This window comes from Copadichromis virginalis, linkage group LG10 (assembly GCF_057382275.1).
Source record: "Copadichromis virginalis isolate Kocher_CV1m ecotype Utaka linkage group LG10, C_Virginalis_male_GT1.1, whole genome shotgun sequence".
NCBI classification, from domain to species: Eukaryota; Metazoa; Chordata; class Actinopteri; order Cichliformes; family Cichlidae; genus Copadichromis; species Copadichromis virginalis.
The window spans coordinates 2,471,679-2,486,880 of record NC_140627.1 but is presented as its reverse complement, the minus strand read 5'-3'; the positions used below and the strand labels follow the sequence as shown (position 1 = coordinate 2,486,880).

Genomic DNA, 15,202 nt, shown 5'->3' with positions numbered 1-15,202 from the left:
TGTTTGGTGTGAGAGGTGGAGCGTGTCAAGGTTACGTAATGTTGGATTACAGGGGGCGCCAAAAATGCCATAGGTAACCTGTGATTATTGGTGTCGGCTCAGCGTGTAGCATGATTGGTAGTCATCCACACACACACACACACGCACACGCACACACACACACACAACAACCGTGGAAATGGTTTTTATCTCTCAGCGTTTTTATTTTTTTTTACCCCTCCTCAAATAAACAGCTGTGGTAATCAGTTTGAAAGCTTTGTTCGTTCTGTGCGTCCTGCTTCGTGTTGCTGCCGGCTGCCCTCCCCCTCAGCCCCCCCCTCCGCCACAGCCACCTACTCTAACTCCCCTCGACGTCCGACTCTTCGTCCGGCCTGTGGGCTCTGCACCATCGCTCTGCCGTGGAATGAATCTGTCTTACACCACAATGTGACACCGCTCGCGCTGTAGGACACAAAGGATTAGACCAACAGTCCTGTCTCGCGCACGCAGACACACATTTGCTGAAACGCCACAGCATGAAAGTACGGACTAAACAAGCGCCGGCCCCTCAGGCTCAGTTTGATTGAGCATTTAACTGGATTATTGCTGCTTATTAGCTGTTAATGTGGTGGCAGAGGGAGTCGAGGGCATGGCTGTGTTTGGATGCTCGGCTCAGTCTCTCCAGGCTTTCGCAGTCGGCGTGACTGAGCTGCGGAGACGATGCCTGACCAGCTGACTTCAATTATTTGCCCTTATTATCGAGTCAAGTCATGTTTCATTTTTAAATGACTCGCAGTCGATTCGTTATGTTCCTCGCTGTTCCTACCTGTGGACTTTCTCTTGATTTGCAGGGCATCACAAAATCATTCTCAGTGTATTTGACACCAAGTCCACGATGACGAGTTTCCAGGTTTGTTGTCTAAACGTGCTGCTGTCTGTTTCCCCCCCTCAGAGAGGATGTGCCCCCTCCCAAGAGTCGCGCTTCAACTGCTCGAAGCTTCACTGTGGCCAGCCAGCGCTCCTCACTGGGCTCCATGTCGCCTTCCAACCTGCACGAGTATGCCCTGAAGCCTCAGTACGACAAGATTCCCTCATCAGAGGAGTACGACAGGCCTCCGAGCCAGGCTCCGGTGCTGCCGCCCTCGGCCGGCAAGATGGCCGGCTACAACCTGAGTCGCATGGGGGGCATCCCTGTCATGGTTCCTGCCCAGACGAGGGACGGTTCAATCGTCTAGCGGATCGTCTTCACGGGAAAGGACTGTGCAAAGAGAGGATGGAACGGAAGGAAGCGGGACAAAAGCTGGGATGGATGCACTCGCCTGATTTTTAGCTCTTTATTATTTACATACGGGAATATTCTCTGCTTATGGAGACCCGGCTCTGCTGTGGTGCTGAGAAGAGAATTTGAGTTGTGCACAACAGAGTAAATGAAGTTTTTATCAAATGCAAAAACATACAAAAAAACTTTTATGAATTTTGTCTCCTGGACGTAAAGTTAGCGTGGGTATAAAGCAGACCGGCAAAGTAAATATCTATTGTATATATGCATGTTTTTTTGTTTAGTTTCTGTTTCCTGTCTGTTTTTTAAACATACATGGCCCCTGCTGTAGAGTCGTACTGTATGTTTAAAACAGATCCAGGCCCCTGAGTGGCCTGCTGTACAGCTGTATGCATGCATGTATAAAATTACAGCTGTGTGTGCGTGAGCGTGTGTCTGTGAGGCAGTATAAGTTTCTCTTTCATTTGCTTTCTTTAAAATACTAAATAACTGTTTGATCCAGTCTTCACTCCTCAGAGAGGCTCGTTAGGAGGAAAGTCACAGATCTGGTTTAATCCCTGCACCGAGTGCACCGAGTGCACCGACTGCTTATGTGGGTCAGCCGTTTTCTTTCCAACGCTTCTTCTGTTGTTTGAATTGTCCACTGTGGGGTTGGCCGGGGATTTGAGGGTGGACATGATTGGCTGGCGGCGAGGGGGAGGTTCAGCCGAGCAGATCTTGTGATTGGGTGTATTATTGCTTCTTGAGTGAGCTTGAAAAGGAGCAGTGTCCATCCCCCAACTCTTCTCCAGAAAACTTTGAAGAGGTGTAGAGAAATAACGGAGGCCGCTGGACAACAAGGTTCACCGAGCACTCGGCGCTGATTATGTTTGACTGTCCGCAGGCCTTTAACCACCCAAAGGACGTGTAGGCGTCCCGAACGGGTTAAACACCAAGTTTGAATTCATTGGTAGTAGCTCACCCCCCTCAGAGCTGCCACGTATGCAGTCCTCTGTATCTGAGGTGCATTACAAGGAGCCTGTATCTTAATTAACCTTCTCTGTGTGGTTAATGTGAAACCTTTTGTGGCTTAATTAAGATGTTTTTTAATGATGTAAAGCAGGATGAAGACAGTTCCCACACAGAGAAACAAATGGTGAATATTCTGTGTGTCTACGTTATAACCAGTCCAAGTTTATCTTGCTCTCAGATCCTGTGAACGTTGGTGCAGTCGGTCGGTTTAAGTTGCCACAGTGACGTCGGTTATTTAATTCCCATTCTTCCAAAAATCTCATCTTCTATTTTCTAAGAAAAATAAAGGCAGTAATTTAGCAGGAAAAGCGTTTCTTTTCACTCTGACGCCTTATTGTACTCCTCGTTTTAGCCTTACAACTTCTCCTCCGTTCACTTCCTCACAGCTCAGTATTGATGACTTCTATCGTGCCTTGTTTTCCCAGTTGAGTTGCGTTGTAGCGCGTCTGCCACTGGTGCAGTAACATCGCCCTGCATGGCCGCCAGTGCCACGACATCAGAAGAACAATAATCTATACGCAGCCTGTTTTGTACCTTCTGTTGTCCCACTCCCACTTACCTCATACGATTTTTCCCACGGCTTGCAAAACCTTTACGACTGTCTTAAACCTATTTTTTTATTCCAAAAACATGATTTTGTTCTTCTTTTTTTTTAAACTTGATTTTAAACCTCAGTAATTGATGTGCTTTTTAAGAAAAGAGACAAAACAGCTAAATGGCTCTGGCTGTACGTATAAATATTTTGTCAAAGTAACCCTATCTAATCGCAACAAAACGAAAGATGTAAAGACGACACTGTCTATATGGATGTTTGTGATGCTCTGCTGTGCTTGACAAATCTATATCTAGGAGGGGGTTAGTGCAGAGAGCGTGTGCGTCAGGTTTTCATGTGTGAATCCCAGTATCTAAGAGGAGGTGACAGCTGTAGAAAAGTCTTGGCCCCTGGACTGCAGATTTGATGTAACACCAAGAAAAGTGAGATGTGGGCCTGTCTAGACAAAGAATTACATCTGTCAGATCTACTTAAACACTCTTCTGTGTGCAGGTTTGTGTGTGCAAGAGAGAACTGGCTGATGTGTTGCTGAGGGGAGTTTGTTGTGGGCCCTTGTAGGATTCTCTTTAGACCCTTCACCTGCTGGCAAAGTGTACAGAGCTCACAGAGGGGCTCCTGCTACTGTCCCCCTCTGTGCTCACAACATTAATAACTAATATTACTAACCGTACTAACAGTAGCTTTGAAATCAACCTGCTAATACTATATGAAGATCTACTTTTGAGGTTTGCACATGCGTGGAAACCACTTTTCTTTTGTGTGTGTATCATTTGTGCTTTATTTTTGAATAATAAAAGTCCATGAAATAAGGAAACGCTTGGCTGTTGTCGTTTTTTGTTTCTCTGAGCACTAAAACGTTTATCTCCCGTCCAGCAGCGCGCTCACTGGGGACCCGGTCTCCTGTCCAGCTGATTGTGATTAATTTCAGGCAGTCGCGGAGTTCCACCCCTTACACCAGGTGAGGTGACTTTCTAACCGCTTAATGACCGCCATTAGTCAAAGAAGCAGGCAGGCGGCGATTGCGCCTGCCATTTCCACTCCACGCCGTTCGAGCTCAGAATAAACACGCAGAGGTTTGAGCCCACCTATTCTGTGCGCCGCTTACATCGACTCATCGTCACTCCCTGGTTGCGCCGTTCGGTCTCTGGCATCTTTGCCATTTGTTTCCGTGTTTGCTTAGCTTTTTCAATTACAGCCAATTTCCTCCCTTAGTTAATGTGGTGGGTAATTACGTTTACTGCAAGCCTGCACTAATCAAACTTGTGCAAAATTTGCTTCCTAATTAAGTATGCTGAATGATGTGAAACGCCTGGGTAACAGCTGAGGCACACATGTTGGTGTCGCGTCTTTCTATTGCAATCACTGTCCTCAGCCTCTTTATACACTTAACATGCTGGTGATCTTGACATGCGGATGGATCAATAGATGATTATTAGCCAAAGGCTGTGGGCAGGTAGTCAATAACCAGACTAAAGCACTTAGCAGCACTGCTAAGTGGACGTCCATCGCTGTAATTGGATGTCAGTAACAGATAGGGCCACGGAGCATTGATCTGTGGCGAGTCCGAGTCTCCCGTGGAACCTAATAGCTCCCCAGCAGTTGTGCACATCGGGGTGTGTGCAGCTGCACTGATACCAGCGCAATCTCAGCCACCTTTACAAATGGACGTGACTGGATGTAATGGCACTTTTATGGCTGCGCATTCCAAACATTCATTAAAAGGACATTAGTGATGTGTGCTAGTGCACGTGTAGAGATGAGATTTATGGAATAAGCGCTGTTCTCTCATTGAATTAATGTACAAAGAGTCATACATCATCAGTCTCCTCCAGCCCAATATCCATTTGTAGCATTTTTTACCTCTTGTCCTCATTCACATAGCTGAGGGGAGAGAGTGGTGGTGCACTGAGCACCTGGGGATTTGTGCCTGCCTCCCACTTCCCCGGCCCTCCCCCCACCTTCTGCCTGGCTAAGGTATTAATTGTTTGTACAGATAAAGGAGGCTGGTACAGCAGAAAAAAAACACCAAAAAAACCCTCATTGGTTCTCCAGGAGGGTTTCCTTGGCAACCTTATCTGGTTGTATACAGTCTAAGCTGGCTGCTAGAGGGATGATTTATCTGCCTGCTAACAAAAGAGGCCTCTAAAAGCACAGGTCTCATCAAAGTCGCTATCCTCCCGCGTGATGTCTCCTGTCACAGACGCTAAGCTTTCTGCCATTTTTAGAAACCTCCCTCAGGTTGGGAGAGGGTTGCAGGGGGAATTCTGGGCAGGATGGTGGAATATGCATAATGTGAAGAGACGGCTCCATCGGCACAGCAGTACATTAAGTTTTTGGCTCGGCGCTCTTAGCACTTTGGATGCAAAAATGGCACACAGATTATGATGTGAAAGTAAGCTTTTACAGCCACGTCGGATGAATGACTGAGGAGTTCAGCCCTTTTTGGACGTGGCCCCCCTCGCGTTTTGGTCTCTATAGTATTCTGATGGATACAGAATCTGGATTCTCCCTGATGTCAAAACGGGAAGCTTTAAGTCGTACGTGCAATGCTGCAGCACTCTTCAGAAGCTTTTAGCTTCACGCTCTAAATCCAGCACCTTCTCATACTTTAATGGTCATAATATTAATGTCACACATGTGGGATACTGGATGTGAAAATACACCTAAAGCTGACAGCCTGAACTTTAAATGCATGTCACCGTGCCATGTCAGAGGAACGGGAATGGGAAAGGGAGGCGCAACATCAATTTGTCACCATGCAAACAGCCACAGCTCTCAGCCATATGTCGCCTTGAACAACCCGCACGCCGAGGCTGGAGACCGCGGAGGATGCTCTGTGAAGAGGGAGTTGAGTCGCAACCTGAGCCAGTCATCCCGCCCTGTCTGCTGTGCCCACCGACAGCCTGGATCTCTCGTGGGGCCCACCCAGCTGGCATGTACTCATTTGTCAGACTTGGAGGAAGAGACCGCTGGTACACCAACCATTGCCCCCTCCCACATCCTCCACGCATCCGTGCCTCGCCATTTGGTCGATACGGAGTCATCCGTTTAAAGGTTGACGTCTGCACACGCTGCATCTCAGCGTCATCTTGGGTCACTATTTTCGACCGCATGCCGCTCACATTTGGATGACTAATATGTGACTTTTGATGAATGACCTTCCCCTCTGTGCTCAAGGGAGGAAAGGGGAGCAGAGGCGGATTCACGCTGAGATTGCACTCAGTCCAACAACATGTTTTTTCCCTCAAGATCCTGTTCTCTCTGCTCTCTCTGGACTGATTTTGGTGAGCTTCATGGATCAGTAAAGTGATGCTCATCTGCACATGTGACATTTTTACTGGCAGGGAGATCACTGTGTGTGGCAAGAACAAAAACGAAGTTCCTTAACCGCACAATGCATTGGAAAATAACCATGTTCAGAGTTGGTCCTCATCACTGAAGCATATGGCAGTGGAGGACAAAGGAACAGTGAGAGCGCCAGATCAAACGGCGTGCTCAGAGAAACGACTCCTGGTTTAATATCCTCCCTGAATACTGTACTAGATCTTCAGTCACCCAGTACCTCTGATCTTTTGTCCCAGCCCTGTGCCGTTATCTCCTATCTCCCTTGGCTGAAGCTGAGAGATTGGAATCGGGAGCACTGCAGTTAAAACCTCACACGGCGAGATGGAGGTTACAGCTCGCCGCAGTCGTTTACAATGTGATTTGTACTTTTAATCCGAACCTCGGCCGGACTCTATTATAGGTGATCAAGCTCCAATGCCGTGTCATCGGGAGGGCACAATCGAGGCCAACAATAAAATGTAGCCTCGGGCCACAGTTTCCCTTCTTTTCTCCTTCTGATGATTGGGGTCATCTTTGTTATTACCACAGTGATGTCAGTGATATATTACGTGTGTGAGTCTCTCAGTGCCTGTCCATGTGTGAGTTCATATATATCAATGCTGGCGTGTGCTTCCATGTTTCCTGTGTGGCCACAGTCAGGGCAAAGGTCAGGTTACTGATTTAAGGAGATGGGGCGATCCCAGTTCCCTCTGCACCAGCACAGCTAACACTTACACCACCTCAGGCTGTTCCAGCTGAGAAATTAAGACGCATGAAGTCGCAGTATATACATGCTTTCTCTCAGCCGCATCACTCAGCTATGCAGATGACACACAGCTTTATGTCCCTGTTATGTATTTAGTAAAATCAGTTTATAGTTTGTGGCACTACTTTCTGTTATTGAGTGTAGAACACAAAGTGTGGTGTATGCGCGCATTGATATGCCTGCGCCTTGTTTTCCTTAGACTGGTTATTAAAGTAAATTCCTACGACTAAAGAAGGCGTCGTTACTTACCAGTTAAGTTATAAGAGAACATAACAGTCCCTATGACAGCAGTTAAACATAATGAAGGATATCTCTGTCCGTAGATAGAGCTTTTCCTCCTAAGGCATGGGCACCAATAAGCAGAGTTCATCCTTTAACATATAACAAAATTAAAATATTCTCATGCATGATCAACGGGCAATCACGGTACCGGCCGGAGTACCGGGAGCAGTTCAGAAGAACAAGAAGACGCGGAGACCGTTCTAGGTGTCATTCCAAACTGACTCAGAGGTTTATTTATCATACAACAGCTTATATAGAGGAAAAAGGTTCGTGTGTCAGCAGATTCTCAGTTCAAACCGGTACAGACCAAATAAGGAAACGTCTTCCTGCCTTGTGAGCAAAGAAGTATCCTTTGTGTAGTTTATCAGTTCAGCTACAATTTATGATCATTCCAGCAAAATACACTCCTAGACATAGAATACAGAGTTCTTTCATTAGTGAATTCTGAAACAAACCACCTGGCCTTTAACGAGCCTTTTTCTAAGAGATAAAGAAGGGAGGATGGGAGTAAGGAAGTGGTCTCGTCTCTGTGGTATTTTCAACCTGGGGGTACCAGCCTGTGATTCTTACACATCAATTCTTGGGTCAGAGAGAAAGAGAAAAACAACTAGTAAATGGGCCTTATTGAGTAACAGTTTTCACTACAAAGCAATATCCTGTAAATGCTACCGTGGTATCAAAATATCACAACACATAATGCTTTAATACAGTAATTAGAGCACGCTGTAGGCATTAAAGGTACTGCGCTCAGTGGTTTGAATTATATCTGTCTAATAGGCTGCAGCTTGTTCACAAACTAAGGTTAATAATGGAGATCCACAGGGTTCAGTGTTAGGACCAATATAAGGCAGTGTTCTTCAGGTGCAGAGCATAAATTTTCACTGCATCATAAGCCAAACGATGCACCAGTTAGTTGCATAAACAACCTCTAATTTTCTGCTTCTGAGTTCAGATCAAAGGTCGTTGTACTCAGCCCTAAGAATCGTAGAAACATGGAGTCTAACCAGATACCTCCCCTGGGTGGAACGACCTTTGACTCCAGTAACACTGATGAATCTGGGAGTCGGTTTTGACCAGGATATGTCCTTCACTGTGCACGTTAGACAAATATGTTGGACTGCTTTCTTGCATTTGCAATATCTCTAAAATTAGAAACACCCTGTCTCAGCGTGATGCTGAGAAACTACTTATTACTTGTAGGTTTAACTATTATAATTCATTATCATCATGAAGTCCTAAAACTCACTGATAAGCCTTTAGTTGGTCCAAAATGCTGCAGTGAGAGTGATGACAAACGTCTTCCATCTCAGCTTCTCTTCATAGTTGAACTGAATTTAAAATTCTTCAGCTGACACAGCTGAAATCAGGCCTCATCTCATTTTGAAAACAACATTTTTATGAATCACTCTGCATTGACTCATCAGTTATTATTCATCTCTGGCTCTCCTTCACAGGGCCTCTTCTGTCCCGCCCCTCGCTGAGCCCAGTTCTGCTGAAGGTTTCTTCCTGTTAAAAGCGGGTTTTTCGTTCCCACCGTCACCAAACGCCTGCTCATAGAGGGTCGTCTGATTGTTGTGGTTTTCTGTGTTATTGTACGATGTTTACCATAAACAGTGCGCTGGGGCAGCTGTTGTGATTTAACTTAAAACAAATGTAGTATAGTCATCAAACTGGCACTGGGACGCCAGTGGTGCATCTTGTGGGTTATTCTGCAGGTGTTTTACCAGTTCATAAACTTGTGAGTTTGGATGTTGGGTGATTGCCTCAGGTGTTACTCACTGACCCAGTTATTGATAGAGTGTAATTTAGTCAGGATATTAAACATTAAGTGATAATTATTTTCACTTCTGTCGCTGTAAAGGTAACAGATGTTTTTGGACCACTGCTAAATTAACTGAACTTCAGGAGGTCTTATTTCCAAAGTGTCCACCTGTTTCTGATTCTAAAATTCCTGCATCTTAGATACTCTTTCTCATTTCGAGGTTGCTAACATCTGCTGTCTTACTGGTGTTAGTTAAGCTTGCAGGGCCGTGTAGATGCTACCTGTTGGCACAGTGTAGCAGGCTGAACTGTCTGTGTATGGGCTGACAGGAGCTTTGAGATGTGTTGGTGCTGCAGAACAGAAACATAACGTGGATCTTTGCCAAACTTTTGCTGTTGTTTGAGGAAATTTCTGTTGACTCTGTGCTTGCACATTGACTCTAAGGCTAACGTCTGTTTGCTCACTGGGTTTTTACCGCAGTCTTGTTGACATGTCATAGCAGGAAACTCACAAAGGTTCATAGTAAAATTTGTAATGGCTGCCCATTAGTCTCTTTTAGGATAGTTTACATGCTGCCTCAATGGGATTACATATGAAGTTAATGAATGGAAAAAGTAATGAAGTTATTATTATGAACTTATTTCAGTCTGAGTTTCTGTCTCTTCTGTATCAGCACCACTGTGAATGCACAATGAGACACAATTTACACATTGAAAACAAAGTGTTGCACATGCCACACGTGTATATTCACTGTTTTTCTGCTCAGTATGAGAGAAACTAAAAATTCACATGTAGCTGTTTTCCCTTTTGAAACCTGAGCTTTTGCCTTACAGTGGATTAAAACGTTTCCATGATTAATTTGAGCTTTCACTATAACAGTAACAACAGAATAGAATAGAATGCCTTTGTACATCTGTATAGTGACAATAATGAGATACAGAGCAGAACAAATATATAAAATGCCCAAATATACAATCTGATAAAAAATATATATCTATACACAGAAAATAAGGAAGCGTGTGACAGTTGCCCTTTAAACCAGTTTGTGATAATTAGCATGGAAGATAATCACTATTTTAGCAACAGCTGCTGAGGCTAACTCCTCCTCTGTGGTTTATCCGATGCTCCTGGAATTATTCAAGGTTAAGAATAATACACTCTCCATACTGAACTAAACTTGGAAAAAATTAGTTACGTGAGAAAAAGACCCACTTTTGTGGCTGACTTTGTGAAACTTGCTTCCATCTTTTCTTATGTGAATATTTTGTGTCTGTAATGTGTTGCATAATATTTTGGATGTAACGGTTCTGATCAGAAATGGGAAAATGTAATTAGGAGCTCTTTCATAATGTGGTCTGTAAATATCAGACTGTTATAAAATCATTTACGTTTCTTTTCCCACACTGATGTTCAGTTTACCAGTAATAGAAGACAAAAAGTCTGGGAGGGAAAATGAACCATTAATCTTAGCTGATTATTTTTCTGTTTGCTAGTTAAAGTCATTATTTCTGCTAGTTACACGCCTGTTTTTTAACATGTACACACTGTGAGTTTGGTTATGTACTATATGTACAGGAGTAGGTGTGACCCTTCTTTCCTCCACTTCCTCTCCAGGTCACTGTTAAAATGAGATGTCAGTGGATGGTGCATGCCCCCAGCAGGCCACTTGTTGTCTTCTTCTTATCCTATAGTAGGTTTCACACTGCAGATGGTGTTCAGCTCTCTCTATTATGACCAGAACTGTTCAGTGTCTGCTCTGCTCGAAGAAGGTCAGAGTCCAGACACCAAATATCAGCTCTGTACATCCTCTGCATTCAGTCGGGATGTTCCACACGAGCTGGCCGAACCGTTGGTGTTCAGCTGAAGCAGCTCCTGCAGTAATTAAAGTTCATCAGTCTGCACTGGCAGATCTGAATCTCACTGCTAATGAGGCCCCGCCGCATCAAACCCATGAAGGTCATCCGAACCTGTCTTTGTTGAAATCAGACGAAAAGAGCGGCAGGATTAGGGCGGGTCATATGATATCTAGGTCAGCGTGAAGAAAGAATACAGAGCAGGTAGGAGTAATAAAACACAGTGTGTCTGAGAGTGCTGCTAAAGCGGCTATCTGGTTGCGTCAGTTGTGACAAAGACTTTTTCCTCTGTTTTCTTCTGCCACACTGCAGCTGTGTGTGTTTCCTTTTGAAGGTCACTGCTGTGTAAAAACACTCCTGTTTTCATTGCCACCCACAGAAAGCCTGAAATACCCTCCATAAGCCCAAAAACACATTGAAAGACAACTTGAGTATTTCTGCTGGTCTTACTATAGCAGGAACTCTGACAATATTATATCGCATTTTTCCACCATTGCAGCAAACTGTCATTCAGCTATTCAAACCTCTTATGTCCAACATGATGATGCTGGGAATCTATTAATCTATCTGCTATGACCAGGCTGTGCATCCTCCTCTGACTCCTCCTCTTCTCCTCACTATAAACAGAAGCTCTAACCGGCTCCACTGATTGTGTGTAAGATCACATATGTCTGAAGAATTATGGTCATTTCCTCGGGTTCAGTGGAGGGCTGTGTGCACTCTGCTCCAGTTCAGCATGTATATATATGAGAGCAGCTCTTCCTCTTTTCATCTCAGGCTTTCCAGATTTGTAATATTACCCCACCAAGCAGCTGTGTTACCATGAAACGACTCACAGTGACAAACGAATGAACTCCTTTTTGAACAGGCTGAGCATTAAGTTAATCCTGAACAGACAGCTTCACTGGTAGGCTCGTGTTTATAGGCTTTCTCTTCTTTTTTCTAAGCAGAGGAGTGGAAAATCTAGGGGAACATTACCACTGAGAGTGGGATGCCTTTCCTTTTTTACAAACAGGAAAATATTTTTAGGAGCGACCGAGCCAAGTTTGTTTGGAGGTGATTAGAAGTGTTGTCAGCGGGGAGAAAATACTGAACCTTCCTCTTTTTTGTAGGGGAATAGGGTGACGTGTTAGCCAGAGCCAGTGTGTGGTGCTACATGAGATTAAGACGATGTGGAGCTTGTATGATCAGGTGATGGGCAATGTGTGGTTCTCGGATCGCTTTATTATTCTTATGAAATATGATCTTATTTCCCAGAGACTGGCTTTGTTTGCAGTAACACTGAGATATAGCACCGAGGCGTCAGATTCCTGTTTGCTGTGGGTTCAGGTACAAATACAGGTGTGCCTCCAGTTACGACACAGACAACTCTTAAGTGCAGGCTGACGATCGAGGACCGTCAGCCTGCTTAGTTTCTGTCATGTGTTTAAGCTCACAAAGGATATAAATGTCAATCAAGGAGCGTCTGGCACGCAATGCTGTTCTTCAGGTTTGACAGCATGCGTGATTGTCAGTGTTGAAGCAAATCGCATTTGTGCATTGGTCAGAGGAAGTTGACCTCGGCAAACTGGTTCTCTGCTCGTGAGATGACAGGCACAGTGTGTGCTATCTGCTGTGGATGAGCCCTTTGTTGCTCCCTTTGTTTCACCTTGCTGTCCATCAGTGTGCACTGATGCCACCTTGTGTCGAAAAGGTGAATTACATAAGCAGAGTTTTGTGGCCATCAGTGCAGAGGCGGGGACATACAGGTCATACCTGAGGCTTGTTTCAGTGCAGGTTCCAGCATTTACTCAGTGTTAAAGGAAGCGTCCTTTCTAAACTCTATTTGAATATTTGCAGATTGTTACGTGTTAGACGTCACTTGTTACTTGTTGTAATGCGTTACTTTACTCAACCCCAAAGGTTGATGCTGTTCATCTGGATGTTTCAGTGGGAAAAACATTTCACCATCATCCAGGTGACGTCTTCAGTCTCAGCTGACTGCAGGTTTCAACCTTATAAACAGGACATTTGCATAAAGACTGAAACCAGCACCACTGAAAACGCTGCGTCCAGATGAACAGAATCAACTTTTGGGGGATTTACTTACCTGGATGACTGAGCGTGCATCAAGACGTCACTTTACCTAATTACTCCCTACTCGTTACTTTTCTTCTGCGTTACTCCATGGACCCGAAACACCTTCCTGTAACAATATGAACCTACAGACACACACACACACACACACACACACACACACACACACACACACACACACACACACACACACATCCCTATCCTAACTAGAAGTTTTGGTCAACACCAGCCTTACATTTACAGTACCACTGCTCTACTGGATGCCAAATATTATAATATTTTCACTATGTTGAAGTCACGTTTCTATCTTGTGAGCCAAAGTCTTCAATTTTTATGCAGTTTTCATTTCCATATGAATTTGATTGTGTAACCTAATTACTAAGACATTTTACACTCTACTAAATAAAATAGGCCCACTTTTTGAGTTTTGATGGTCGAGCAGCATGCTGGTAGAAAACATTACCAGCAACTCTGCTGATGCCAGCTTCATATTTGGAATTTGTTTTTCGGGAGTCTTAGTGAGGCAGCACGTCAGCATTTTAAATTGAGCAGTTTTAGCAAACAAAGCGAAAGAGCAGCGCTTGAAGGAGGAAGGTGGGAGCAGAGCAGTGTTGGGGTTTGTTCTCTAGCATTGTTAGTCTGTACCTGCAGCTGTGATTTGGTGCTATGTAAATAAAACTGAGTTGAAGTGTAACTCCTTATTTTGGAACTACACTAACACCGGTCGTATGTAGAGACAACATTGGTTCACAGTTTTGTGTTCAGAGGCTAAAAACGAGGCCTTTAGAGACCTTCAAGACCAGACTCTGTCTCCTTGGAAGCAAAATATAAAGAAATGAGGTGTCCAAGACTTTTGGATGGCACTATATTTGACACAGCAACGTGTAGTTTATATATAAATGTTAAACTTCATTGGCTCCACATTTCCAAATACCAGAATTGCCTGTTTGAACTTTAGTGATTGAAAACTGAAGACTGGGTCCTGAAAGAGTCCAGATCAAACATTTTCTTCTTTTTAACTTTTGAAATCTACCGTTTTGTGCGTACTGGTCTAGACGGGCAGGATTAATGAGCACCTTCTGTTGGAAACCATAAAAATCACAGTGAGCTTATTAGCAGCCAGGTTTGCACAAAAACACAGTCGTGAATTGATGTAAATGTAGTTCAGACTGCAGGAGGTCGTTGGAGAGAAGTGTTCTCAGCTGTTTTTCACTTTAACGAGCAAAGTAAGAGATTAATGTTGAGTCACTGTCAGGATTTCATCACATAAAACCTCTACATACTCTGTACACCGCCGGAGCAGGTTTATTATGTCTTTGTTATCAGTCTGATAAAGAAATCACACCACAGGATCCCATTTATCAGACCCCCTGCTGTCACACATCATTAATCACGAGCTTGGGCCTAACAGCGTCTCATTAAAAGCTTTTCTGACTCTTGATAACAAAATCTGGCCATGGAAGATGTGACGTATACTACTATTCTATCTATGATATAGATGATATTCAAAGTCTTCACAATTTCATGTTGGGAAACAATTCTGAAATTGTTCTAAAATGTGTAGACTTTTTAGCAGATTGGTGAAAATCTGCCCATTTTTGCTGATGCGACGCCAGGTAACCTAATTAGTTGCTAAATGTTCCTCCAGCTGTTTCTTTTGTGCTGCTTAATTTTCTCCATCCAAACGTTTTTGAGACACGACGCTGTCATCAAATTCAAAATTTAAGTGGTCTCTAAAAACGGTCTCTTTTTAAATATTCGACGTGGTTTCTTATGTTCTGTTGTGAATATGAGGTTTGCAAGCCGCTGCCTTCTGCTTTTGTTTCTGAAGCTTCTTAAATGTGAAGTTTTGCTTCTTTGATTTCTCTAAACTCCCCTGCTGCATGTCTCCTTTTCACCTCACGATTTTTAATCAAATGACTTGAAAGATTCATTCTTGTTCTTGTTCTCTATGGGGGCTCTGGCTTCCTTCAACAGTCCAAAGACATCCATGTTAATTGGCTTCAGTAGATGTACGTGTGAGTGTGAATGTGTTGGTCCTGAGATATGGTTCAGGCTGGTTTATAGGCCAACCTTGCGTTTCTTTGACAGTAGTTGTCAAACGGTAGCTCTTACGCAGAGTAATGGTTTGTCTAAAGAGTTTCATCCACGCCATAAGACTTCTTATAGTTTGGCGCCCTCTGCTGGTCCAAAGGCTGAATTACCCCCATGCTGTAGCCCTATATCATTTCATACGTGCAGGTCTGAGAGGAAAAGCAGCGGTGACTGACGCACCCACGCGCCTCAGTCAGAGGCGGCGGCACGAACCTGTAGTTAC

At 44.1% G+C, this 15,202-nt stretch overlaps 1 protein-coding gene across 1 annotated transcript in view; it reads left to right on the top strand.

The window, feature by feature from the left end:
* cxadr (CXADR Ig-like cell adhesion molecule) overlaps positions 1-1,752 on the top strand; it is a 41,797-nt gene extending 40,045 nt beyond the window's left edge. The window contains exon 7 of the mRNA XM_085469440.1: positions 932-1,752. Coding sequence (XP_085325566.1) covers positions 932-1,214 — 283 coding nt within the window. The 3' untranslated portion in view covers positions 1,215-1,752. The remainder of the gene's footprint in view (positions 1-931) is intronic.
* Positions 1,753-15,202: the final 13,450 nt, after the last annotated feature.